Raw genomic sequence first — 25434 nt, 5'->3', positions numbered from 1 at the left:
AGGTCTGGGGTAGTGTCTCTAGACACACTGTTGCCGATTCTTGTCGGGTTCACGCTCTTGCCGATTCTTGCCGATTCTTCTCGCATCTCCTCCTCTTCTCCAGTGTGCGCATCATGGACGACCTGGGTGCTGGTGTTGGCATTTTGAACTGCCGTCTCCTGGGATTCTTGTTCCATCTCGTGCTCTTCGTTGCCGGTCATAGTACTCTCCGCAGATCAAAGCTTAGTGCACGATCGGGCGACACGTAGGCACGTGCGCCTCGTGCAGCGGGTTTGTTTCCGACCTGGCCTAGCGACCTTCGCCACTCGCTGATCACTTCCAGCAGCGATTCTTATTAGCAGCCTCCACGTACTGGTCACAGCCTGGTGTCCACGTGTTACGCTTCACTTGGCGGTTCTGGTGATGCCACGTGTCCGGTCGTTAGATATACATAATAAAAATTGCGTAGGAATTCAGGAACCCATGTGTAGTTGCGACTGCTCTCCGTGGGACGACGATGATGATCCCTTTTGCCAGTTTTATTTTTTGCAAAAACCATTGCGCACGGCGGGACGCTCGGCACGAGGCTCGGCATGAGGTCGGCGCGAGGCACGCGCTGACGAGCACACGGACTTTTCTTGGTATTTTCCTCCAACGGCGAAGTTACGGCTTGTACAACAGCTCCGGTGAAGAGAACGACCCCGAAATTCCTCCTCCGTTTAACAGATCTGTCGGGGTAGAAATATGCCTGTTGCGGCGGCCATGCACAATAAATCACGCCGAAGAAGCGGCCTCCACCAGCATCCCGAGTACAACACGGCCATACAAAAGTATTTCCGAGTTTCCTCCGAGTTCTAATATTAATCAACACACCAAGCCCATTCGTGGGCAGGGCGTAGCGACCGAAGTCACACCCACCCATGGCGTCGGCTTTGTAGAGTTGTAGCGTCGTAGCCGTGGAGTCATAAGAGGCCAGCCAGCAACAACAAGAACTTAGCACCAAACCAAATTGAAGTCCCCAAGCCACCGCAAGTCAATGGTGCCGCAGTGGCGGTGGTGCTCAATGCGAAATGAAGTGCTCAATACGAAAAGACCCAATTTCGGGGTCTTTAAGGAAAATTAAATGAAATGAAACGAGTTGAATGTAGGGGTGGCTCAGACGGCAAGACTTTCCCACGGAAGTCATTTTCATACACAGTGAAAACGCAGTCGATCACAAATGACACAACTTCAACGTCTAAAACGCGTTTGCCAAAGCTGAAACACGTTCACCACGCGCTGAATTGGGACCATTTCTGATAAGCGCCCCCCGTTCACCTTCAGTGCAGCAGTAAGCAAAAGTCATATTTGACGGCAGCAAGCAGGGTGCGTTCCGTTCGCAACAGGGAACCCGTTTGCTTACGTTGTTTGTGCTTGCCCACAGCTTCACTCAATACACTTATCAAACATAATTCAGTGTGAGAACAGAACACAGAAAAACGGACCGCCCCCGCGCAGGGCGCGGCCAATGTCCAGGCTGGGAATTTGAAAGTAGTAGGGCGGTTATCTACTTTATGCAAGTGAGTGACTACTGCAGCTCGCTTTCAAGTGGCGCTGCATGTGGATGATAGCACACGCCGTACTTTCTCAACGTAAGCTGCCCCAGTACGGCGCACTGAATACGCCAGGCGTGCTGCGGGCGATTGCGCCAGTTTCTCTCGAGGCGTATCGGATGCTCCACTATCACTACTTTCATAACTCGAGCAGCAGCAAAACTAGGGAGCCGGCACAACTCCGGCCTTCTGGAATAGCGCCCCTGGCTGCGCCAGCACGCCGAAATTGGCTGCTTCAGACGCACACAGGGCTCCTCTCTTCTCATAAGCTCAATTCAGCCAAAGGTGAGATCTGATAAAGCAAACGGTGGGAACTCCCATTAAAGGGCAGCTTTAAACACTGTCTTTTACCTCCCTTTAGTTGTTGCACAGGCATGGTTCTCAACCATGCCAGGATACGCTGGTACCGCAGTTGTTTATTTAACTGCTCGTGTAGCACTTATACACGTGCACGTTACGCAGTCATCCAAGGCAATAAATTTACAGGCGACAGAAAGAAGGAAAACATAATATAGCTGCTTCCACCCACCCGAAGCCCTGTCTCCTTGCTTTACATATTCTTTTCCGAACCAAATAAAAAGTGTGCATACAGCGATTTTAAGTGGTCGCTACCGCTAGTCTTGGTTTTTGATATTGCTTGCTCTCACTCACTCTCTTTCGCTTGCTATCGTTTATGTGTTTTCTCTGTCTCTCTTTCTCTTGCTTTATCTTACTCTTTCCTTTCAACAGTAATGACTGCAGAGGGGGCGAAATGCCACTTCTCGAATATGGAACCTCAAGAACCCGGGTACGCGAGAAGACTAACAAAAGGAATGGTGAGGGTAAACGGCGTCGTCAGCAGAAGCAGACTCAGCAAACAACGTGAGAGCCCACAGACGCGCTACCGCGCTGAAAGGTTGCTGGGCATTAGCGACAAGTGTCCCCTTCGTTTGCTTGTCTCCTTTCCGACTCAAGCCTCCCTCGATTTTTATTTCTTCCTCACCGTCCAACTGCTCGACTACACTCTTTTTTCGCACACTGATGTTGGCAGCAAGAGACCTGGAAGAATTGTTTGTCGTGGTCATATTCTTTATAGCCCACAAGCGCTCTAGCTTTTGATTTGCCCCATAGGCACACGTGCCATACGTTTTGGTGGCTCACTGGCTAAGGCGTTGTGCTGCTGAGCCCAAGGACGCGGGGTCGTTTTGCAGCCCCTGTGGCTGTTTTTTTTATGGAGACAAAAGAGAAAACGCACGTGTGTCGGGATTTCGGCGCACGTTAAAGATCCCCAGGTGGTCAAAATTAATCCGAAGCACTCCACTACGGCACGCCTCATAGCCCAGTGGTAGCTTCAGTGCGTTAAACCCTACTATCAATCAGTCAAGCGCAGTCTTGCTTCCTGGGACATTTGCGCCAGTTTTTTGTCTTCCACTCTCAATTAATATGGTCTCAGCATTAAAAAGAGAAAAGTCCAGGTAGGTCAATACCCGTGCAGCTCTTCACCCTTTCTTCTAATTCGCAACGTATTAAAACGTCGACATACTGATCAAGTGAAGCTTTATATTTTTTGCCATCCTCACTGGTTGCGTACTGCGGTTCAACAGCCGCGCACTTGCGGAATGCCCACAGCCCTACAGGTATGCTCTGTATCAGAGCCGACATGCGTGAGCGAGTACTTCTGACAAATGCATGTTTATGGAAAAAAAAAACCTGGAAATTTTGATTCGGAGTAAATTAGGTTTTTTTAACAAGCTGAATGGACACATTGCATTGTATTGGTACTACCAGAATGGACAAGTACCAGAATGGACACATTGTATCATTCTACAACTGCGCACAAGAAGCGGTATATAAAATCTTCGTAAAAATTAAAGACGTCGACCGGACGCGCCTGTCCGATCTCTCGTGAAAACACCCTTTCCCATATTGGTGTGGCGCCTCTTCTCACGCACAGCTCCTGATCCCGGAGGCCGTGTGTATGCTGCGTACACGGAAGCACCCACGCTGCGGACCCAGCACCGCAATTCCAACCAACTCCCCACTGCGCAGGCCGTGCGTGCTAATTTTACCCACCCGCTTTCTCTTCCGCTGTGCAGTTGTGAATCTTCCCCCTTTCGGCACTCCCGCTCTAGTGTCATACTTTCTCCCGCATTCACTCGCTCTTACTTCAGAGCACGTGCAGATGCTTCGGACACTTTTGAAGCTTCAGGCAGGAGCCCAGATCGTTGGTGGTGAACCCTCCTAGTCATTGTCGATAAACGCTTTGACTCTTTCCTTCACGTCTGGGAGCACTGCGACACTGCGAAACATATAGCTATGGCCAGCACGGAGCGGCGCTTCGTGATTTGCTCGTCGCACCAAACGCACCTTCCGTTTCTGCTTTGCTTTGTGGCATTTCCAAAGTGGATGCCGCATGCGTTTATTGCTGCAATTGACGGGAATTCGGCCAAAAGCCGTTGAATCGCTCTCATCACCTAATTCGAGCCTCGAAGAACGCGATGACACAGTAAGAGCTAAAATCTTTTTAGCAAGTTTTTACGTTATCTGATGGACCTAAACAAACAATTTTTTGTGAGGTACTTTGCGAGCCCTCATTCTAAATACTGAGTGTGTACGTGTCGACTACGTTCTGATAACATTCATGATATAAAAAAGTCGAAAAAGTTGTTGCAGGGTACCGTTAAAAAAAACAAGTTAGGGTGGCAGCTAAGCTTATCAAACTTAAATGTGAACTGTGACGTGCCCTGGAATGAAGCGCTGCGAATGAATTTAGACCACCCAGGAACATTGAAGCTGGCCTGCCATGGGGATTGTTTCAGGCTTAATCTAACGACATGCAAGATTTACAGCCTTGAAGGTTTCAGAGAGCTGTATAATATTCCTTCTACACCTCTCTGCACCGGAATGATGCATTCGTTGAGGCCGCCGAAAAAATGCTGGTTAAAAGGCGCGAAATTACGAAAGCTGAGAGAACAGTGTAGTCAACGTAATTTATGGTTTCATTTGAAGTTATGTGTGCTGAAATTAGGCTGAAATGTCTGCTTATCAGAGACTAGCCTTTGCATTTGTTTAAGTTACCGAGGGCAAGACAGTTCGGTATATATGAATACGGTATTACGACAAAATTGATCCACCAAATAAGGAGGCATACTTTTCTGCAACTTTCTCTTCTGGGAAGGATAAATTAGTGTTATCTTCAGAGTGGTAAAATTTATGCTTGCTTGTTCAAGAAGGCCAATCGTCCAACGCTCCAGCCAGAAGAGCAGATAGAGGTACGTGCGAAATGATGCCGACTAAGTTGATTTCAGCGATGCTTGTTACTCGCTGCTCAAAGAGAAGCTCAAATTATACGACCATTGCGGGGAACAATACCACACCAGGGAATGACAAGAGAGACAAAGCGTGAGGGAACTAAACGACATGAGGGGTGAAGACTGCGGCCGAGGCAAGGACAAGAAAGCCGGTCTAAAAAAAAGTACACCATCTTCCCGAGGGGAACCCTGAGGTGATGCGAAGCTTCGCAGAGTTTCAATCCAATCCAATCCAATCCAAGCCAAGCCAAGCCAAGCCACGCCAAGCCAATCCAATCGAATTCAATCCAATTCCCCTTGCGAGAGAGTGTTCGCTATCGGAGAGGAGAGGGGGTGAGCGGCGGAGAGCGCAGCTGGCGCAGCGAGGAGAATGGAGGAGGGGTGGACGCCGACAACGCCGACAACAACGCCGGTGGAGGCAGGGACAAGGCGAGTGAATGAGATGCGTCGCATCTAAAAAGAACTATGCTTGCCCACTGGCCGGGCTCATTACAACTGGGTGTTGTGATGACGACAGCTTCCATCTTTTGGTGTATTGTGTGTAGTTCCTCGAGTTAGCTGCTGCTGGCGGTGATTTTTAGGTTGTCCGCAGTTCTTTTGTTTTCCGTCTGGCTTGTAGTTTCCAGGCTTAAAGCGAGCGTGTGTGTCTGTCTTTTGCTGTTTGAGTGCTATCATTGTAGCTCTCTACGCTTCCGTGTTATCCTATTAGGAACAGCTTGGCACTTTTGTTTTTACTCCTTTGAGGTTTGGCCTTCTTCCCTATTTTAATCCTGAAGCAGTGTACAAGCCACACGCTAAAGACCATTCTGTTAAGCCGGCAGAATTCGTCTAAGAATAACAGACCACTGTCCTTAAGATTTTTGCGAGATTTCCCACGATCTTTCTTAGTCACGTCTACCTAATTCCAGGGAGAGTGGCGCTAATCTCTGCTAGTTGGTACATTTTTGGGGAAGTGCAGCTCGAACTTGAAACAAGACGAACGAAAAGTAAGGAAGCAACCTTCCACCACTCCGAGATTGTTTGTGTATATATCTGTGTCCCTTTTTCGTAAAACTTCAATTGTTAGTCAACGCCGTGTCCTGTGTTTTCTTGTTTTTCGTTTTGTTTTAAGTTGGAGCTGCTTTTCCCCAAGATAAATTCAATGTGTTCATTACCTCGCCCTGATGGCAGTCTCTATCAGACAGAAAAATAAATGCCCGAATCGGTTCATCATACTATTAGGCTTCAGCCTGAGAAATAAGCGCTTGGCAACCTCAGTCCCACACTATACGTCTCAAAATAAAAGTCAGCAATGTCGCTAGGCGCCTAAGCACACTTTGGGTTAATTTGAGGATAATCCTTGTAGTAGGAAACAACGTTTTTTTTTCTACAAGTATCCCGGGGTTCTTGCATATAACAAACTTTCAGGGCAGGCTCGCGTTCATTACATAACATGCTACGCTAAAGACCCTAACGGCTATATAGGCCGGAAGTTTAATACACCAGCCGTTTAACTAATCGTTTGTGTGTGCTGTCCGGAGTTAAAAATACCAAAACAAGGCCGAGCGCTCGTGCACACGTGAATTGAGCGCACGTTCGGCAAGATAGGCATACCCACTCAGTGAGATTGGCTAATATTGGCCAAAGAAAAAATGGCCGTGGTTTAGCTCAGCTGACCTTGGATATGCAAAGCAAAAGCTTGGCATAGTCTGTTTCACTCTCGTTTTTGCCTTTGATGTAGCTGTGTTGCCAACCACGGCTAAACAGTGTTCGGTGCCGTGACACGATCACAGAATGAAATCCGCGTCACTTTCATTCGCGGCGAACGCGATGTTCCTCTTCGCCGGGAGCAAGAGGAGTCACGTAGCGCGAGACGACCCAGCGACGCATGCGTGGAAGCCGGCGTGGTTGTTCGGCTGCCAATCAGCTGAGCGCCAGTGACCGTGTGCCGCTCAGCTGATGAGTCGAGCTGAACGACTGAAAACGGGGCCTTGCGCACAGCGCCGAAAGTGGGCCCGGCGAATCACACAATGTCCTTCAAGGGGTGTGTCGCAGGGGGTGTGCCGGAGGTCAAAAGGTGAATTTGCGCATCCGCGGGGAAACCGCTGGACGAAAGTAGTAAAGCTTTGCATTAAAAACCTCCAGCAATCGCCGCGTGCCAGGAACGCACCTTCAAGCCCGACATACCCGCTTAGGCGGATTGGCATATATTGTTCGCAATAAAAAAAAACTCCAGCTTTCGCCGTATCCTGGCAACACTCGCTTGGATCGAGAAAGATACGTCATAGCGCACGTCCATTATTCGTTCGTAGTCGTGTCGCCATGCGCATGAAATTTGAACCGCACAAAAGCGCGACTTGAATGTCGAAGCTACTGTAGGGGATTATTGAGTGTACAGTCGGTAAAACGCTTGTCTATAACAGCGATTTCCACTTCAACTGGCCATATCTAGAGAGCATTGACGGATACTCTTCAAACAAGCGTTGAAGACTGAAGTTGTCAACGTAGACTTCAGAATGGTGCGTTAATTTTCTCTAAATTATTTCAAGCCAGCACCGCAGAAGGTCGAAAGTACGAAAGCCGTGTTATAGACAAGCCTTTTACCGACTGTACATGGCCCGACAGCGACTAGTTCGCACGGCCGTGGAAGAGGCTGTGCTTTGAGATGCTGGGCGTGCATAGCATCTGCTAGAGACGGTAAGTCACGCTTTCAGAGTGCCGTACGAAAACATCTATCAAAACGACGAGCTCACTCTGGCCTCGCTCAACATAAGGGTATTGAAATGCCACGGCGCCGGCGTCAACTACGACACCAGAACTATATAAAACTCAACTTTGTGTCCGTCAATATTCACCTACAATAGTTTGGTCATTCAAGTCTTCCGTGTGAGTGCAAGCTACCACGATCCCTTGCTCGAAAAATCCAAAAACTTCTCTACGAAATATCAGTCCGCCCAAAACATGAATATGCTTCATTTTTTTGCGATCCTCACATAAACATCCTCATAGAGAAAACTGAAGTCATTCATAATCGCTCTGCGCGTTGTATTATGTCCTAAGATACCCCCAACTGTAAGTGTCCCATCAATGAAGGCAAATCTTACCCTTTCTAGCCTTTCACTACGACTCGAGAATTCCCATCTGCGTGTATCATAAAATCTATCGTAGTAATAGGAGCCTCTCTGACTCAATGTTTTTGCAACCAACTTACTTACAATCACGCAGTCACCACAAACACAAAGTTGACATTCCTTTCAGCCACATGAAGAAATATGTCAGCTCTCTGAACCCCAAAACTTGCGCCAACTGGAAGCACCTTCCCGCATCCATCGCTTCGACCACAGACGCCAAGACCTTCAAAACGGCCACATCTAACACTGAATTGTAACTTACTGTAAAAATGTCTTTTTGACTGTATGTTTCTGATTTATTACTATCTGTCACGCCTACTGCCTTCAGGGCAAATAAATAAAATCAAGTAAAGTATAACGAAGTCCAATGAATAGTCAATTACTGCCCTCATTTGCAGTGCATTAGATGTGTCAAGTTGGCTAATACGAGTGTAAAAATGACGGAGGTATTTGGCTGAGATGCGGTAGAAGACATCAGTGGTGTGTGCGCCAGACAGGCTTTGACGACGAAGTTTAAGGAGAAGATAAAATGGCCGACCGTGGACAATCACCTCCTGTGAGTATGTTTCGGCACGATGTCGCCGCCAGGAAAAATTAGCTCCAATCCGCGCTGTGAAGGTGGTTGGAAAGCAAAGCTTTAAACGACACCCACAACAATCGCCCATGCGACATCACTTGAATTCACACACACAGCACTACAAAGAGTGAAACCAGAGACTTTGCCAGCCGTTACCTGGAATTCGCAGCGCTGGCGTCCCGAACGCAACAGCATGCTTCGGCACGGCCAGGCTAGAGCTGTGGACGCCCCCGCTGCAGCCCGGCCGTAAGTTGTGAGAAAGAAAACGGAGATGCGCGTCTTTGGAAGTGTGAGACAGCGGAACACAGTCACCCTGATGTGGAGCATGGGGCTACACCACCGCGTGACGCAAGCGCAGACACCGAAATAATGCGGCATGTGAGCGTTGTGATTCCCATTTAAACAGATTTAAACTAGTTAGTTTAGTTAGTTTGAGAGTTGCGAGAAAGCTGAGGGAACTTTTATAATCGCTATTTATCACAACCAGTTGCTCCTTTCGCCCTCTTAACACGCAACCGAATTTAGAAAACCGAATTTAGAAAACGGAGTCCCATTCGTGGCAAGCCGTGCGCAAAAGGTAGCGTTTGTAAAGCGGCCAGGTGTCTGTATGTGGTTTGTACATTTTGTTTTCTCGCCCTGTCAACACATCTTTTGCCGTATGTTTGCCGTACGACCACTCAATTACGTTGTAAGCGGGTTACCCTGGAGGTGCTGTCGAACAAGTAAATGAAGTCGTGCGAAGGCAGCGCGGAATGGACGCGAAGCTGCTCCACAACATGCCCAAAACCACCGTCGCAAAAGCAGATGCCAAAGCCGTACCACCGACGCCGCCGCCGGGGACCAGGCACTTCTGGGCGGGGAACGCTGGGTAAATTCTCCGCGCCATCTACAGTGTGCTCCATGAGTAAAAACCCTCACCCTCTCCCCCCCTCCACCCTCCCCCGCCGCCGCCTAGAAAGTTTGTTGTCCCGCACGCCACGAAAGAACCGTTCGCTGGTAGAGCTAGAAAGCTTTAAAATTGTCCGAATAGCCGGCGAATAGTTCGAAGCATAAAAGGGACGGAAGAAGAGCAAGAAGATGGGCACGTGGTTTTTGGGGTGACGAAGCGGGTTGAAATCAAAGGAGCAAGAGTTCTGAACGCTGCCTGCAAGATGCGGCAACCGTGGCTACCCGAGGCCGTCGTCAGGACGTCCGGAAACGCACCCAGGCTGCAGTGCCAGCCTTGTCTACTAGCTCCTTGCCGACTGAGCATTGAATCGCCGACCTCAACTGTGCGACATGGTGTTTTGTGGAGACCTACCAGCAGCCGCCGAAAGCCAGGACTGCCCAACGCCTAGGTATCGATTGTGCCGGTATACCCCGTGAGACGTTTTATCTTTCACAGGGAGGCTACTAAACTGAATTTGGAACTGGCGCTAGTTTTTAAAGCGAAGCTTTATGCCATGCCCCTCAAAGGTTCTGTGGCGACCGTTGGTGTCAGCAGAAAACTCCCGCGAACAAATATAATAAGTTACTGGCACCGCCAGGAATCGAACCTGGAATGAACAGAGAAACGGAGTGAGATCCCGTTGTCTTACCGATTGAACTACGAGCACACGTGGAGACGGGAGTGGCAGGCGGTACACTCACCGAGCACATCTGCGGGAATATACCCCTGCGTTCTCACTGAATGCCCCGTGATAGCGTCACGCGACCTCTCGCGCCGCTGTGCGCTCCGCCCACGGCACGTGTAGTGGCCGCGTGCGCACCTTGTGCATACGCTAGGAGTTACAAAAATTGTGGAAATTGTAGAAAGCTCACACCGACGCTTCGCATCGCACTTCTCCTCTGTCTCTGCCGCTGATCTCTTCTCCTCCTTCGGGGGCGGCAGAGACGGAGGAGAAGAAAGATCGCCGAAAGACGGGTTTGACCTTCCTTTTTTTTATAAAAAAGAAGTTGTCATTCATGCTTCCAAAATATAGCCCAACCAACCACCGTTCATGAATCATGCATTGATCTAACCTTAGCAAAGAATATCTCTTTCAAGTAATAAATGGTGCGGTTAATTGCATTTCACTTGTGTCTGGGTTCACTCTTTTTAGAGCCACATGTGTGAATTCAAGTGACGTCACCCTGGTAATCATTGTGGGTGTCGTTTACAGCTTCGCTTTCCAACAACCAACATAGGGTGGATGCGCGCGCAATTTTTTTTCGTCCTCTTTGAAAGTTGTGGCTTAAGGATAGAATTTATTATCGAATGCTGCTTTCAACTGAAACGTCAGCCTCATTAACTCATCTCGTTTCGATAAATATTTGTCTGTTTTCTACGTACTTCTCAAGAGCCCGTCTCATTTTTGCAACGTGAATTCAGATGACGCAAATTCCGACGCTACGCGAATTCAGAGTTGTGAGGGTGTTACAGGCTAGTGCCTGTAACACCACCACAATGGCATTCAAACAGCCATAATATTCTGCTATTTTTAGTAGTCACATGTTTGTTTGGGGGGGTCAGTATGGACGTGCATTAGGCGATAATTGTTCGATGAACTTGTTTGCATTGTGCCAAATGGCAGAGCGTTCGTGCGGAACGATAGACAGATTTAGTTAGCCGTTCCGGGCGTTAGCGTATTGCTGGGCGTAGAGCGGAGCGTACGCTCGCTGCAACGGGCCCATGGATAGTTTTAGTACCGCGTTTTTCGTAGCGTGCGCTAACGCTTGCCGCGCCACCTGTTGAACCCAACGCGAAGTGCCCAAATTTGAACCTTTTTACGTGGCTAGCCAAGGCAAGTTGCTGCTGGACGGCGTTTTTTTTTTTTTTTTTTTCCAATGCGTTAACGCTAGTTTCTATTGTAAAAATCTTGCAAGTATGATAAAAAAACCCTCTTAGCTGGATTCTGTATTAGGGAAAAATATGATACACCCGTCGCGACTGTTTTGCTCAACCGCGCAACGCCAAAGTTTTGAAGCAACACGCAGTCCTCGCGAAATTTCTTGGCGAAAATTCTTGGCGAAAATTCTTGAATGACCGAAATGGAGGCTGCCGATCCGCACCAACACTGCGAGCAACTCCAGCGCCACGACACGCACACAAACACCGCCACCCCTTTCAGGAGCCATTCGCGTTGTCCTTGGTCGTTCATTTCTGGCCGGTATTACTGTTGTACCTTTTGGAACTGAAACGCTGTCGACCGATGAGAAACACAGGCGATTGTCCACGTTTTCAGTCGGGGAACCGGATCTCTCGCCTCCAGCCGCCATCGCCGAGGCAGCAGCCATTTTGGAAGCGAGCTGCTTTCCAGCAGGTCCGCAGCGCCCCGCAAGCTCGCCGGAACATACGCTCCCAATCGTTGCGTGCGTAGCACCCAATCGTCGGGGCGTTTACGTAGCGTACTGCGCATGCGCAGTCGCGACCCGCCCCGCCGGGGCGTACGCTCGTCTAGGGCGCGCGCCCAACTAAATCTGTCTAATGTTCGGCACGCGCTCCTTTCAATCCTATTCTAGACCGTATGGCGAGTGGCGGGATGATTTGTAATAGTATTTCTGCAAACAAGAAAGAAACGATTGGTGGAATCGGAGCAACATTTTCTCGCCTTTTATTACCAACCTATCCATGAAACGAGGATATAAAAGAGTAAGGCAGTTCCATTTCAATGAAAAGGATGTTTAATTATGTGGTCGCGCGCACCATTGCACTCCGATGTACGGGTGTGAGAAAAATGCCTTGACACAATGCCTAATTACTGCAGAATAAAACGACGTATTGTGACCGTGCACGGCGCGAATATTGAGGGTTTAGGTTAGTTCGGCAGCTTTTAATTGAATAAATTATTACAAATCCGAGAATCGCTTCAAAGCAATTATTCATCGAAGATTTGATACATAAATTTCGAAATGTTTGTTGCAAAGTAGTGCCTTACTTTATCCAGCATCACCATGACTTTTCTGTCTTTCACACACCCCTACACAAATTTTCCTTGTCTCTCCCCTATTCCCTAATTTGCTTATTTCTCGACGAAACCAAGGCAGTATTCTTGCAATGTTCTCAGAACGACACAATGAGGTACCTAGGTAGCATCGCGCAAGTTGATGCAAATATATTTCACCGGTAGAATCACAGCGATTAACATGCAAGTGCGTCATTTTGCGCTAACATGATCACCGACAGTATGCATGATCACTGAAGCAGCCGGCGGCCGTGTTGACACGGTTGTTTTCACTTAAATTCTTCCCAGCAGACAAGAATTTCAAGTAGACTATAGTTTCGTAATGTAGTACCATTCGCAAGAAAAAGAACGGTCGCTTAAGAATTCCTCTAATAAAACCTTGTATCTCACGCATCGCTTATCCAAAAGCACTCGCTACTCTTTTCTTATATCCTTTAATCCTTTTGTTTCAAATGCCCAATGTCAGTCCAATCGGAATTAGAGTGCTTAACCTCTATGCTTTCTCTCCGCCGTTTCATACGCCTCTAGGTGCCATTTATTCTTAAGAACAGCCGTTCAGAATCCATTTGGCACCAACGTAAGCACCACTTGGAAAATCCTTTTACCCCGATAATAAATCGTCCAAGTAACGCTTGCATTTACCATTCGAGCTTTTGATTCTGGTGTTGCGTCTTGCTTCGATGCTCATTAGACTGCAGTCTCTTTACACTCGCTTCGTTCTGCTTGGCTCTTCCCAAAAGCTTTTCTGGGGTGAATTGTTTGTCCACTTAAAACACGCGTCATTTCTTCTTCCTTTTCCGCTCTGCCGTTGTCCTCCGTATTTCCTTATTTACTTAGTTACATATTTCTACGCTTCGTGTATAAGTTTCAAGCATGGATCATCTTTCTTTTCGGTAATTTTTTCCCTTTCCTACCAACGATGTCACTAGGTCTATTTAGGCATTTTCACATCAAAGCTTGGTGGGGTATCTTAAACAGCATTGTGGTCAGTAGTGTTAATCTAAAAATACTTTACAACGTAGGAGATTTGCCTACCGATGACGTATTGAGATAACCAATCCTTTACAAATCCCGAACTATATGCAACGCTGCCGATTCGTGACACTATTCACTTAACGCTATCCCCTATATTTCCAGCTCCCTAAAATAGTGTCAGGGCTGGTGTCGTTTAAGCTACATGAGCTGTTCCTGCCCGGTCCAATTCGAGCCAACCAGAATACGCGCTCATCCAACGCATGCAGTGGGTCCTGTCATCCGCGGAGCCCGCGGCAACACATGATATGCAGGTGTCACCCGGCAACGGTGGTATCTGATGCAGCGGCACGCCGATTTAATCCGAGCGATTTAAAATAGTGCACTGATCCCACCAGCGTTAAATACGCTAGGGCGTCCTAGCATCCATAGAAACACGCGACGCAGAGCCATCACTTACATACAACTGATGCATAGTGGACGTATTCGGTTTCCGTAGCCCAGCGCACGGAATTCTCGCTACGCGACCAAAAGCCTATCAATCGAATCTGGCCAGAGCCAGCCAAACGTTTTTTTTTCTTCAGAGTGGCAGGTCGTGCGCAAACTTAGAAGTCCACCTACGTCACCAGACATGCACAACGAATGCACCAATCCTTAGATAATTAAAACGCAACTGTTTTTGGCGCCTACACGAGCAGCTTCTTCCGCTTATTCAGAGAGGATTATAGTTGTTCATGACAATGAATAAACTGACAAATTGGTTACTGCTGTTTGGATTGTACTGACTGGGAAATTTGACTATTGAACACCCTTCCTTCCTCCTCGACATTCTCTTCGCGTGACAAGCTTGCCCCCCCCCCCACCCCCCCTCCCCATTATCCCAGGGACCAAACAACCAGAAAAAAAATTGCTGCATGTGAGCGTTTCCAGTTAACGTTTTTACTTTCATGCGTGCGCATGTGCATCTACGGTGATTTCTTTTTGCATTCTTTTGCACAACGCGAGCACACCGGGCCAATTTTTTGTCCATGTCACGGGAGCGTCGAGCGTTTGGTGCAAGAGAACCGTATGACGGAGTGACACTGCAAACACGACGAGAGTTTCCCCATGCGCACTGGGCGCTGGCTGTGGCGGCCGTCGTCTGCTAGGGACTTCCAGGAGCTGAGCGCCTCCCCAGATTATTTCCTTCGCTTATCACACTGTTTTGCATACTCGCCGTATTTATTCACAAAAGCGCACCTTGTGCCAACACTTCATAAATAGCTAAAAAATGCACATTTCGAGGTGTGCTGGTGAAATGCTTAGGGTTCGGCCATTAGTCACTCTCATTTGGCCTCTTTGCACCGTTTGCCGGCAGTGTGATCACCGAAGTAAAATGTGGGGGGTCAGCGTTCTGCTTCTAGAAACAGGCTTTCAGACAATGAACGCTTCGGCCAGTGCCTAGTGCGCATGCGCTAACTCTCGGCGAGTTTGCCGTGTTGTTCCGTCGTACGGCGCGTATGAAAAAAACGGTCGACGCTCTCGCGATGTATATGTAAAACATTAAGCGGGTGTACGTCAATGCCTGACGCATGTGCCATAAATTCCGATAATATTCTTCGAATCAAGGAATATGACCCACACTGGCAGGAAAAATGGCTACATCGGAAGCGCGACGAAGCACATGAGAGAACCGAAAATACGGGCTCGGCAAAGAAGCTGGCAGGTCAATTTGCCCCAGCTTCGTTTTCTCCGTGAGCTTTTCTTTCGTTCTCTATATTGCCCAGATGTCTCTCACCACACCTTTCTGGCTCCCACGCCTATTTTCCTGCACTCATTTCCCCCGCGCATCCGTTCACTGACACTTACCAACACCCCCTCAGTCATAAAGATCTATCAAGATGCTGGCAACTGTGTTGACACCACTGGAAGGTCCCACTTATGTTTGCCGAGAACTAAGCACCGTGAGTTACCCAAGGCTAACGTAACTCCTAGTTAGCCGAGGAAAAGAAACAGAATATTTGAGGAAAGCGTAGGTGGTCTAGTCGTCAAGGGGACGTTTGGCCTCAGGCCTCATCAGGGCTGAATCGGTTACCTCAGCACCAGCCGACCGACCGGCAGACAAGGTTTGCTGCCCGGCGCATTATTTCTTCGGGCTCTTAGAGGTAGCAGACCAACGTACGCCAGCAGGCAGGCATCCTTATTAGGACTGGCGGGCACGTCCACGAACCGCACCGTTTGCGAAGGAGCGGCCATTCGTTGGGGAAACGAGACGAAATTAGCGGTGCCGAAGCAGCCGGCAGTGTCGGCACAAACCCACAGAAATCGTTATTTCCTATCCCCCTGCCCGTTAGTACTGCCCCCTGTCGGTCTAGGGAGATGGAGAACGCTGTCGTCGCCAGCAGCCACCCTTGACACGAAGAGTGCCTCTAAACGTTCATTTTCTATCCAGCCGGACGTTGTGGCTTTGCAAGCCTGCATCCACAAATTCCATGCGCAAGGCACGTTCGATCCAAAGCAGTTGGAGATCGTGTTTTGTGCGTGTTCAACAGGCACTGACCGAGGATTGGCTTGCATCGCGTTTTTCTTATTTTTTTTAATTGCCTGCCCAAAACAGTTCTGAGCAGTTTGTGGGTATTCCAAAACTGCTCTACGGGAAAATCAAATACGGAGCTGCTTTAGAGAAGTTCTAAACATATGATACTTCAGCGGGACAAATAATATAGACTTATTATTTGAGGTTTTACCAGGAAATTTTACCAGGATTAGTTCTTTCCCATCTAAGTGTCTTCTATTGCTGTTAGGACGTATTCTTTCTCTTTTTTGCCCTGAAGCAACAGCTCGTTTTGACCACGAGACACTGAGAAATGATGAAATTGTTCCCGGTTGAAAATGGCGATAACGGAAATTCATTTCCTCAAGATAAAAACACTGCAATTACTAAAACGCATAGAGCTGACGAGAGACACCGATGAAAAAAAAAATAATAATCCCTCGCAGCTTGAGGAAAATCGGAGAGGCTTATTCTGAAACATTGAGCGATAACGGTGTTTTTGCAAAGTACCGCCACTTATCGCACAACAAAAGCTATCTCAATATCTAAAAAAAAACGACACTGTGATGAAAGAGACTCAAAACGAAAGCAGGATCGAGTAATAGCATCCGCAAGCAAGCGCGTCAACGCTTAAGCCGGAACACTTACAGCACAAAGCTGGCGCCGTTCGAGCGTCGCCTTGCACCCATTTCCCAATAAAAGCGAGTGATAGGATAAGTTTGCTGCGAGCAGAGTGATCAAAATAAAAGGTAACGAAGCCGCAGGTGAGAAAAGAGTGGCACTCACCCAATGGTACTTAGTTTATATCCTCGGATAGTGCTAACGGTTATTACGGGCTGCGGCACGGCCCCATTACTCCTGCTTGCGGTCGTGGTGGAATGGTCTTGTGTAATCGGTTCACGCGGCCGTTGTCGTTAGGCTACAATGTACACGTACGGTCGATCAGCGAGTCTCTGCGGCCTCGATGAAATTAAAGGCGGAAAGTAGTAGCTTGCTTACTTTCGTCGAAAGGGTATTGATAGCCGGCCTAAGAATCCGGTCTATGTATAAGCGGCGTTTGTGTATTGCCTCGTCGCGGTACCTTTCGGCCGCTTGCTTAACACTTTCCCATTGCAGAAAGCACTTGGGGAAAGCGCCACTTTCTTTGCGGTGCTTGTGCGGTTAGTGTTATTGCTGTAGCCGTTTTCGCTACAAAGGTGCTCACTGCTGAGAGCAAAAAAGAAAGTGATGCGGCCATTTTCCGTTGAGTTGTGTTTGCGAAAGCACGCACTATTTGATTATGATGATTTTATTTCAATGCGCGAGGATGACTGAGAGAGCCAAGAATATAGCTATGTTCTTGGCGCTCTTCTTTGCGCTATATTGTGACACTGGTGGGAGGGTGCGTACTGAAAAAAGTCAGTAAAAATAAAAACGACATTAATTAATAGGAAATGAGGACGACATCTGTATAGAGCCAGGTGGGAATATGGGTGGTATGTAATAAGGTGTAAACATTTCATGTACCTAAAAACCTAAACAAGTGATTATTGGAAAACATCGGGTCGTCGGCTATAACCTAAGATGGGTGCAGTGAAATATGTTGTCTGTGTAGCTCCAGAAAGTGTTTCCGTCTGGTTGTGTCGAGATACAGTAAGCAGGTGGGAGTGTAAATGGGCGACACATCGGCCACATGATTGTGGCCTTTCTGTAGCCTAGCTAAGGTAAAGTTAGTGCACCTCTTGAGGGAGTCTGTAGTGTATCGTCTTCAGTGTGGTTTTATTACGTGTGGATTGTTGTCTTTCCCTATTCTCCAGTGTGTTTGCCATGTTTTACGAAGTCGTCTGATGTGTTGCTAGGGGTCAGTGTAGGGTATCTTTGTTGTGTTCACTGTGTTTCCAATTGCGGCGGCAGTGGCCATTGCCTCCCCCAACTGGTTTACGGCAGTCCAGTAGTGTCCAGGTACCCACCACACAGTCGATTCAATGTTTGAGGAATTTGTGGCCATATTTGTCCTAAAAACGAGATAGAAGATGTATTTTTCAGAGGACTTTCCTAATGATAGCACGCGTACCATGCTCGGAGAATCGGTGTAAATAATCGATTTAAGAATATGATGTACGACAGTGAGATCAAAAGCAAGAAAAATGTATACTTCCGCCGCAACAATTCTGGTATGAACATCCACCATTCTAAAAGTATTAAAGATGGGTCCATTTGCCGCACAAAACATGCCGGAAGCAGTTCTTGACGCGTCGCTATAAAATTCTGCACGAGGATAATTTTCCCGTACTAACAAAAAGAAAGCATGCACCATTTCGTTCGTTTGAGTGTCAATGTGCGTCCAACTGGATTTTGCTTGTCCTCTCTTGCGTATGTGCAACAGATTAAGCGCACCGCGTCTTTCCTGCTCATAAGCCTTTGTGTAATACGCCTGTGAAGGTATATGCCAATATGTGGGAACGTAACTCTGTGAGAGGCTTCAGATTACGTGCCCAGTTAAGAGATCAGACAGACTCCTTATGGTAGAGCCTCACAGTACTTGCGCACTCAAAAATAATTTTGGTTGTTTCACTGTCTTTGAATTTCGGACGAAAAAAAGATAATTTCGAAACATCCATGTGGTTTAACAAAACACGATTTGCGTACCGAAGAAATAAAAATAAGCATTTCCTGTAGGTAGTGCACAATCGTATGCAGATGTGCAGACACATTATTTCCGCTTGAATTCCAAAGAGTTCAGTCGCCAGCAGGGACTACTAATAAAACTCGGGAAACGATTTGTAATGCACCTGGAAAATGTAGGTTAATTGGCGGCTCAAAGCCGGATCATAGCCCAACCAGGGCTTGTCTGCGCCTCTTTCGCACGCTCCTCCGGTGCACAAAAAACGCTGCATCCAGACCGGAAGTAAAATACGACGCAGGCGTATTACTACATGTTTAAAAACAGGGCTTATGAGCGGACGTAGAACAGTCTGCTTTGGATCAAAGCTCTGTATCTTTTGTGCGTGATTATATGTTTCGTGTGCAGAGGTGTTTTGTATACTTTTTAGAACATAAAACTTCGTAACAATAAAACTTCGCAACGAGGAGCGACGCTAATTTACGTCGACGCATCTTGCGTAAATAAAGCCCTTAACAATATTTGTTTAGGCAAGCGTTGAAGGTATAAGAATACGGTTTAATTGATTTGTTGCTAGTAGGCATAAATGAGCCCGCAGATGCTGAGGTCTTCGTTATGGAATGCAGTAGCGTCGTAACCAATACACCACGCTAAAATTATCTTATTAAATTATGTTATGCTGTAGCGGGTTTCAATGCAGGCACGTGCCGATAACGCGGCACGAACATTAACGCCGATGGTAGCGAGGCCATCATAAATGCACCTTTTTATGGTGGAGTACATTAGTTTTGCTTTTTAGCTACAGAGGTCAGGGTGGCAGGAGGGATGCCTTTAATGATAACTAGAAGCCTGCGTAGCAGCCAGCTTGGCTTGCTACTCCATATGGACATTAGAGGGACGAAAATGAGCGAAGGAAGCGAAGATGCACTGTCTACGGCAATCCAATCCTGACGTTGTAAAACTGTAATGTTTCTTAACTGCTGCTTTAATACGCCCCGAAATGAGATCACCCAGCTTTTCACATAAACCACTAAAGTATTTGCCCAGGATGTGAAGTTATAGTATGAACATCGACTGGATAATTTGCAGCAGGGATTAATGCACAAGCTCCAAGAGCAGCTCCTTTATTCACTGTTACCGCTCGTCGTTGCAAAATCTGCGTCTAACGGCTTTTTAGTTGGTTGATGTCATACTATAAAGGGCTCATTATAACAGTCTAACGAAGAGACTGTTAATCACCAGTTTCCAATTATCTGTGCGCTAAGTAGGACAGATATGGTCCAATTGAATAGTTAATATTAACGTCATTACCTTTATCAAATGTGGCGTGGAGAGTAGCTGTGTTTACTCTGCACTTTACACTGATATTTTTAAAGAGAACGATTGTGAAATGTAGTTATCACAATTGCGTTGCATGGTCACACGAGATAGTTCAGTGTTTTATTAGGCTAATGTTTGATTTCGCACAGTCTACGGAAGCACAACAGCGTTCTACTGTTTAATGGGGCGCCGTTTCTGGATAATAAAGAGGTAAAAAGAAGACGGGAATACTTATTGAAGTGTGGAAATATTGCCTAGATCGCATCCATTACACATAAGACGACGGCATAGACGCTGGCAAACATTCTTTTCGAGGGTGTAACAGGAATAAGGGGGAGAATTTTGCCGAAAAAAAAGGGGTGGCAGTTATTCTAGCGGTAACAAGGTGACAACAAGCAGAACACTGGCGACAATGACCAACACCATGTCCCTGTACTCTTTCAGCAAACAAAGAACGACTGAGCTCTGCTTAGCCTTACCATCCAGACTGCCACGTTTACAGAACGGTTCAAGCTAATGAACGCTAGGTGTGCTATGTGCGTAAAATCAAGGTGACCGTGGAAATGCTTAGGAATGGTGGCCCGCAGCCGGCAACATGCAAGTTGATGATGGTGATGATTGGATTTTTACGGGGTAAGGCCGACTAATGCCAAGGAGTGCCAAAAAAAGTTATTCCGCTTAAGTGAAGCGACCGCAAATAAGTAATTTCAGCGCAAGATAGACGTGAAAAAAAACAAAAGTCAATATAGATGCCTGTAGTAACGGGCTATGTTGTCAAGATGCATGATAGGAAATTAGATGTAAAAAATTGACGTCGGTGAAAAACTGAGAAGTGCCCTTATGGGAAATCATGGGATCATCAGCTAATAAAGGTGTGATTGGTGCAGGGGAGCGTGTTGTTTGTACAGTTGTAGGGGTAGTAGGATTAGTAACTTTATTTTGCCCAAAATATGTGGTGCTTCGACCACTAAGTACTTCCCTCTGTCATCTAGACAGCGTGTTGTGTCGAGTGCCTTGCAGTGGATGCCACATGAAAGTTGCTATCCTTCAATTATGATTGCTGCGTGCCGTATAAGGAGTAGCCGGCGGTCTACAGTGTGACAATTTCAGTTGGACTTGCTCACGTTGCGGGCCTGTGCAGGACACACGTCGCGCACGGCACACACCTAACAACGCGGCTAGAAGACGAAACCCAAGACACAGTCTTGAAAAGCACGTCAATAATGCCATCACCAAGTTCACTTTCAATGCTTCGGGTTCCTTGCTGGCGTTCTGCCAGGACATGTTCCTTGCTGGTTCCTTGCTGGCAAGGACATGTTCCTTGCTGGCTTTCTGCCAGGACTTGTTCCATAACTCAAGCTGGAAAGCCGTCTTACTGTGATTTTTCTTCCTCCCCCACAAATTTCTGTTTCGAAAACGGCAGCATTGGTTTCGGCTGAAGGTCTTCCTTTTTTGCATGATGAGCAAAGGGCTCTGGCAAGTAACTGACGTAAAATAGAGCTCCCCACCGTAGTAATTTTGTGAAAACCCTCTCACCAACCATGCGCGTCTTTGCAGACGAGGCGCAGGAACATATAATTTTGAAGATTCCCCCTTTATCCCTTTTTCTTCTGTCTTCGCACTTTTTTCTGTTTAATACTTTCCATATGTGGATCATTCCAGAGTGTGGCAGCGACATGACGAAAGCGAATTCCATGATCGAGCCCAGCCTAATCGTTAGTAAACTTCACTGCAAGACACGGGGCAGGCATGCTTTGCGCACAAGGCAAAAACGATGAACAAAAAGTTGCGCTTGAAGCCGATGGCCTTCCTAAGCCCGTAAAAGAACCACAAATGGTACGTCTTGTAGCATAAAACTTACCATTCCATCTTGAGAAAAGTAGAGAGACGAGCGAAAGCTTTGTCTTATTAAAACTACGTCCAAAGTGCGTCAAAACCTTTGCTGAAAGTTCGTCCAGCCTCTGCTGAAAGTCCGTCTAATCGATCGTCAAACATTCAAAGACCCAAGTCACAAATGAAGAACGAACTCATGCGACCATTTTCCCAAACTAAGTTAATCCATCTACGAACGATCTTACTGTATACCGATACGTGGTTCCTGAGACAAATATATACCATTGTGCTCATTCTTCGTCCTGCATTGTTTTATCTAGTACCGTTCCTCTTTCACGATTTAAAAGAAACCGTTATGACAGAATGGAAGACCGGTTCCACGCACAGGCCGCGTGTCCGGAGGTCTTATCAGAGCCTTTCGGTCGACCAACCGGTTGTGGGACAATGCATTAGTCTTTGACAGGACGCCGTCGCTCCTACCAAGAAAGCTTTCGTTTTAGAAATGAAGATGCCGGACTCACCGGAGATGGTTTTGACGAGGATTTCCACGCGTGCCCTGGCCTCCATCATGGGAGAGCCTCCGTCTTCGGCGATGACAGTGAAAGCAATCATTGAATCTGGTACGTCAGCCAGGGAACGGTTCAGCATCACTTCTCCCGTGATGCCGTCCAGGGCAAGGTATCTGCGAGAGTAAGGAGCAAAAGAAGAGAGTTTCACAATAATACATTTTCGGAGTTTTTTTTAAAAGCGTCATACCATGGTTGTTTGTAATCGAACTGCTTATCAGAAACTTCGTTCGTACAAAGCGTGAGAAATGCCAAGAACCCTCGTGATGATGCAATGAATCGATGGGGTTGACTTTTGCGGGAATATGTTTGCAACCAATCTTTCGACATTAGCCTTTTTGAGTGTCGGAATGAAGGAAAGGACGCAGAATTTTTTAGAGGACATTTTATACCACGAGTAATTAACGTGCTAGTTTTTATGGTTTATCCGTAAACAAGTGAGTTGCAAGCTACTATGCCCCTCCATTTTTTAAACAATATACTAAGTACTATGCGCCAAGGCTTTTTTAAGCTTGCAATGTTGGTTATCTCATACCACCCTTTGTGCCTATTCGTGAAGGCGAGCCGCATGTGATTATTTTAAACGTTATTTCTTCTATATCGGATTCATATCAGCTTTGGCCATCGTCACAGGATGCCGACACTGCCGACTGCTCTATATGACACCAAGAAAACACCGGCTTCAAAGAGCCAGTCAATCAACCAGTCAGTGCAAGTAGTAGCACGCAGTTCGTCAGTTTTGGACTTGTAACTTTTCGAAGCTAGTTGGGAACGTCCGCCAGGCTGCTGGAAACTGTAGCCTTAACAATATCACGTAGCTTCCGTATGAAGAAGAGAGCCAGCAAGAAAGTCTGAATAAAGCCGGTATGTCAACCACGGTCACCCACGTACCATAAATAATTGCCAGCTAAGTAGTGAAATATCCATCATTAGGGGCCGGTAAGGTATTCAAACTGATCGGTTGGTACTAACTATAGTTAACAGAAATAATTTTAACTTGTGCAATATAATAGGCAAGGTAAACAAACAAACTGTTGGAAATACTATACGTATATGATAAGCACACTGCTAGATTTATTTACGCGGTATACGATAAGTTCTTCAGGTTTTCCTCAGGACCTCACCATGTTTCATTTGACTGATTTCCAGACGTTAAACCAAGCAATGACCGGCACCGCGTGACTCAAAAGCAGCGAACTCGCGTGTCCCTACAGAACACATGAGCGAGATAAACGTCGGCATGTTTAACCGAAACACATAGAAATAAGGAAACCTTTTTGCGGAATTTAAGACACGGCGAGAAATACTAGCTTGTTTTAAAACATTGTACCCCTAATACGATATTTGGGCGCAGCAGCAGTGCGCTGAGGCTGCGCTTACTTGTGGGTTCTCTCAACGGCGCGAAGTGCGTCTTAAGGCCAGAATACATGGAGCGAACCTTGACAACGAAGCTCGCGCGGTGGAAAATCTGCCGCGGCAGGACGCCGTATGTTCGTCGGTCTGAACTACATGGAGCGAAGACACGGCGTCCGACGCTGCCCCGCCGCTGGGTTGCTCTCAGTGTGGCTAACTGAACCTCAATGCCCAGAATCTACGGCGGCGTTCAGTAAAGCATGGCCTCCGAGATTCCCCCGCGCGCGTTTTGAATCTCGGAGGCCATGAGTAAACAGACCCAGTGAAGGAGCTTCCCGCTTGGGTTGTCCGTCATTTGACGATTCTGCGTGACTCGGGGGCATTTCTTCTTCTGAAATATTCGTTTATAGTTTTCTAAAGCAGTAAAGGCAGTCAAAAAAAAAACGGACGTACCCGGGGAGACTCCAACCAGCCACTCCCAGAACATGAAACTAGCGTTCTACCTAGAAAAGTAGAAAAGTAAAATATGCGTTCCTAGTCCCCTTTGATGCGGGCAGGCGCTTGGTAGCGCCACAGGAATAAGTATCAGTTTACAGTTTGTTCGTCACGCTTAAGTTTTTTTTGCCCGGTCGGTGCTCTCCCTTCCTAATCCGCTCCGAGCCATGTCGAGTCCGTGGCGGCGTCAAATGGTTCAGGTGACTTTCGTGGGCGTGTGGTTTGCTTTCGCGTACAAGTGTACGACTAGTTCCGATGTTCATCGAAGACAATGACGCTGTGTATCGTGTATTTTCGTTGGTCTGATCAGCACTGCGGTTTCTGGGGCTTGCGGCCGCTCGTTGCTCCTAACTGCGGCGTCACAGAGGTTGTCGGCGTCAGTGTGCCGACAGTGCTGTTCCCAGAGGCGGAGGCGTTGCTTCGTGAGCACGGCCTCTCTGTGTGGCCGGGTCCTGTGTAGAGCTCTGTAGAGCCAAGCTTTTGGCTAGGGCCTTGGCTACCTCCACTCCACCTCGACAGATGCCGCTATAGTTCAAAATATAGAGCTTGTCGAGCCCGCCTCTGGACACACTCGGCTTGCTGCTTGTAGTATTTTGCGGTATTTTAAAGGCTGTCACAGTGACATCGCCTGTTCCTCACACGCCGATCTGGCAGACGGGCCAGATGTTGCTGTTAATACACGTTATGTGGCCGGATAGCCTTAAAGGGACCCTGAAAGGCATTTTGAGCACACTAAATGAACTAGCGCAACCGTTAGATTGGGTCGTCAACGTCCTCTGTGCCAAGTATTACTTTTTTACGCGCAGCGGAAAGCGCACACTTTTGTTGCAAAGTTTGTCGTTTTTTTCTCACCCTTCCCTTCGTGTTTTTGGACGCCGCCATCTTCACATGTCTACATCATCGATTCCCAGATGTTCGTCATTAGCTAGACATCCTGCTATTGGGCGGCTTTTTCACGCACTTCCGGAAAAAAGATGAGTCGTCTGCTCAGCGTGGGCTCGCCGGCTGATCTGCCAGCGGAGTGCCGGAGTGCTTGGACATTTTACGACAAACGAAACAAGTGTAAAACAAACGCTTAACCGTTTGTATTGAATACAACACGGCCATAACACGACATGGATATTCTCTTACCTGAGTACGTTCCATAAATAAAGCGCTGAAGCCCCGTGGCACTTCTTTCGTGCAATCGCAGAGAACGCCCTGAGCCGAATGCCCGGGTTTTACGGATACATTTTTTTCCACTTCAAAACAATCCAGAGATGCGTTCCTAACGAACACAACGTCACAAC

General features: G+C 47.3%; 1 protein-coding gene across 3 annotated transcripts in view; it reads right to left on the bottom strand.

The window, feature by feature from the left end:
* LOC144158860 (uncharacterized) overlaps positions 1–25434 on the bottom strand; it is a 366527-nt gene that overhangs the window by 63081 nt on the left and 278012 nt on the right. For all 3 annotated transcript variants that reach the window (XM_077690032.1, XM_077690030.1, XM_077690031.1), the window contains one exon: positions 22253–22413. In XM_077690032.1, the coding sequence (XP_077546158.1) occupies positions 22253–22413 (161 nt within the window). The remainder of the gene's footprint in view (positions 1–22252; positions 22414–25434) is intronic.

This window comes from Haemaphysalis longicornis, unplaced genomic scaffold (genome assembly GCF_048455015.1).
Source record: "Haemaphysalis longicornis isolate Haplotype H1 unplaced genomic scaffold, Haemaphysalis longicornis Haplotype H1 scaffold_10, whole genome shotgun sequence".
Taxonomy (NCBI): Eukaryota; Metazoa; Arthropoda; class Arachnida; order Ixodida; family Ixodidae; genus Haemaphysalis; species Haemaphysalis longicornis.
This window is presented reverse-complemented; position numbering and strand designations above follow the sequence as displayed.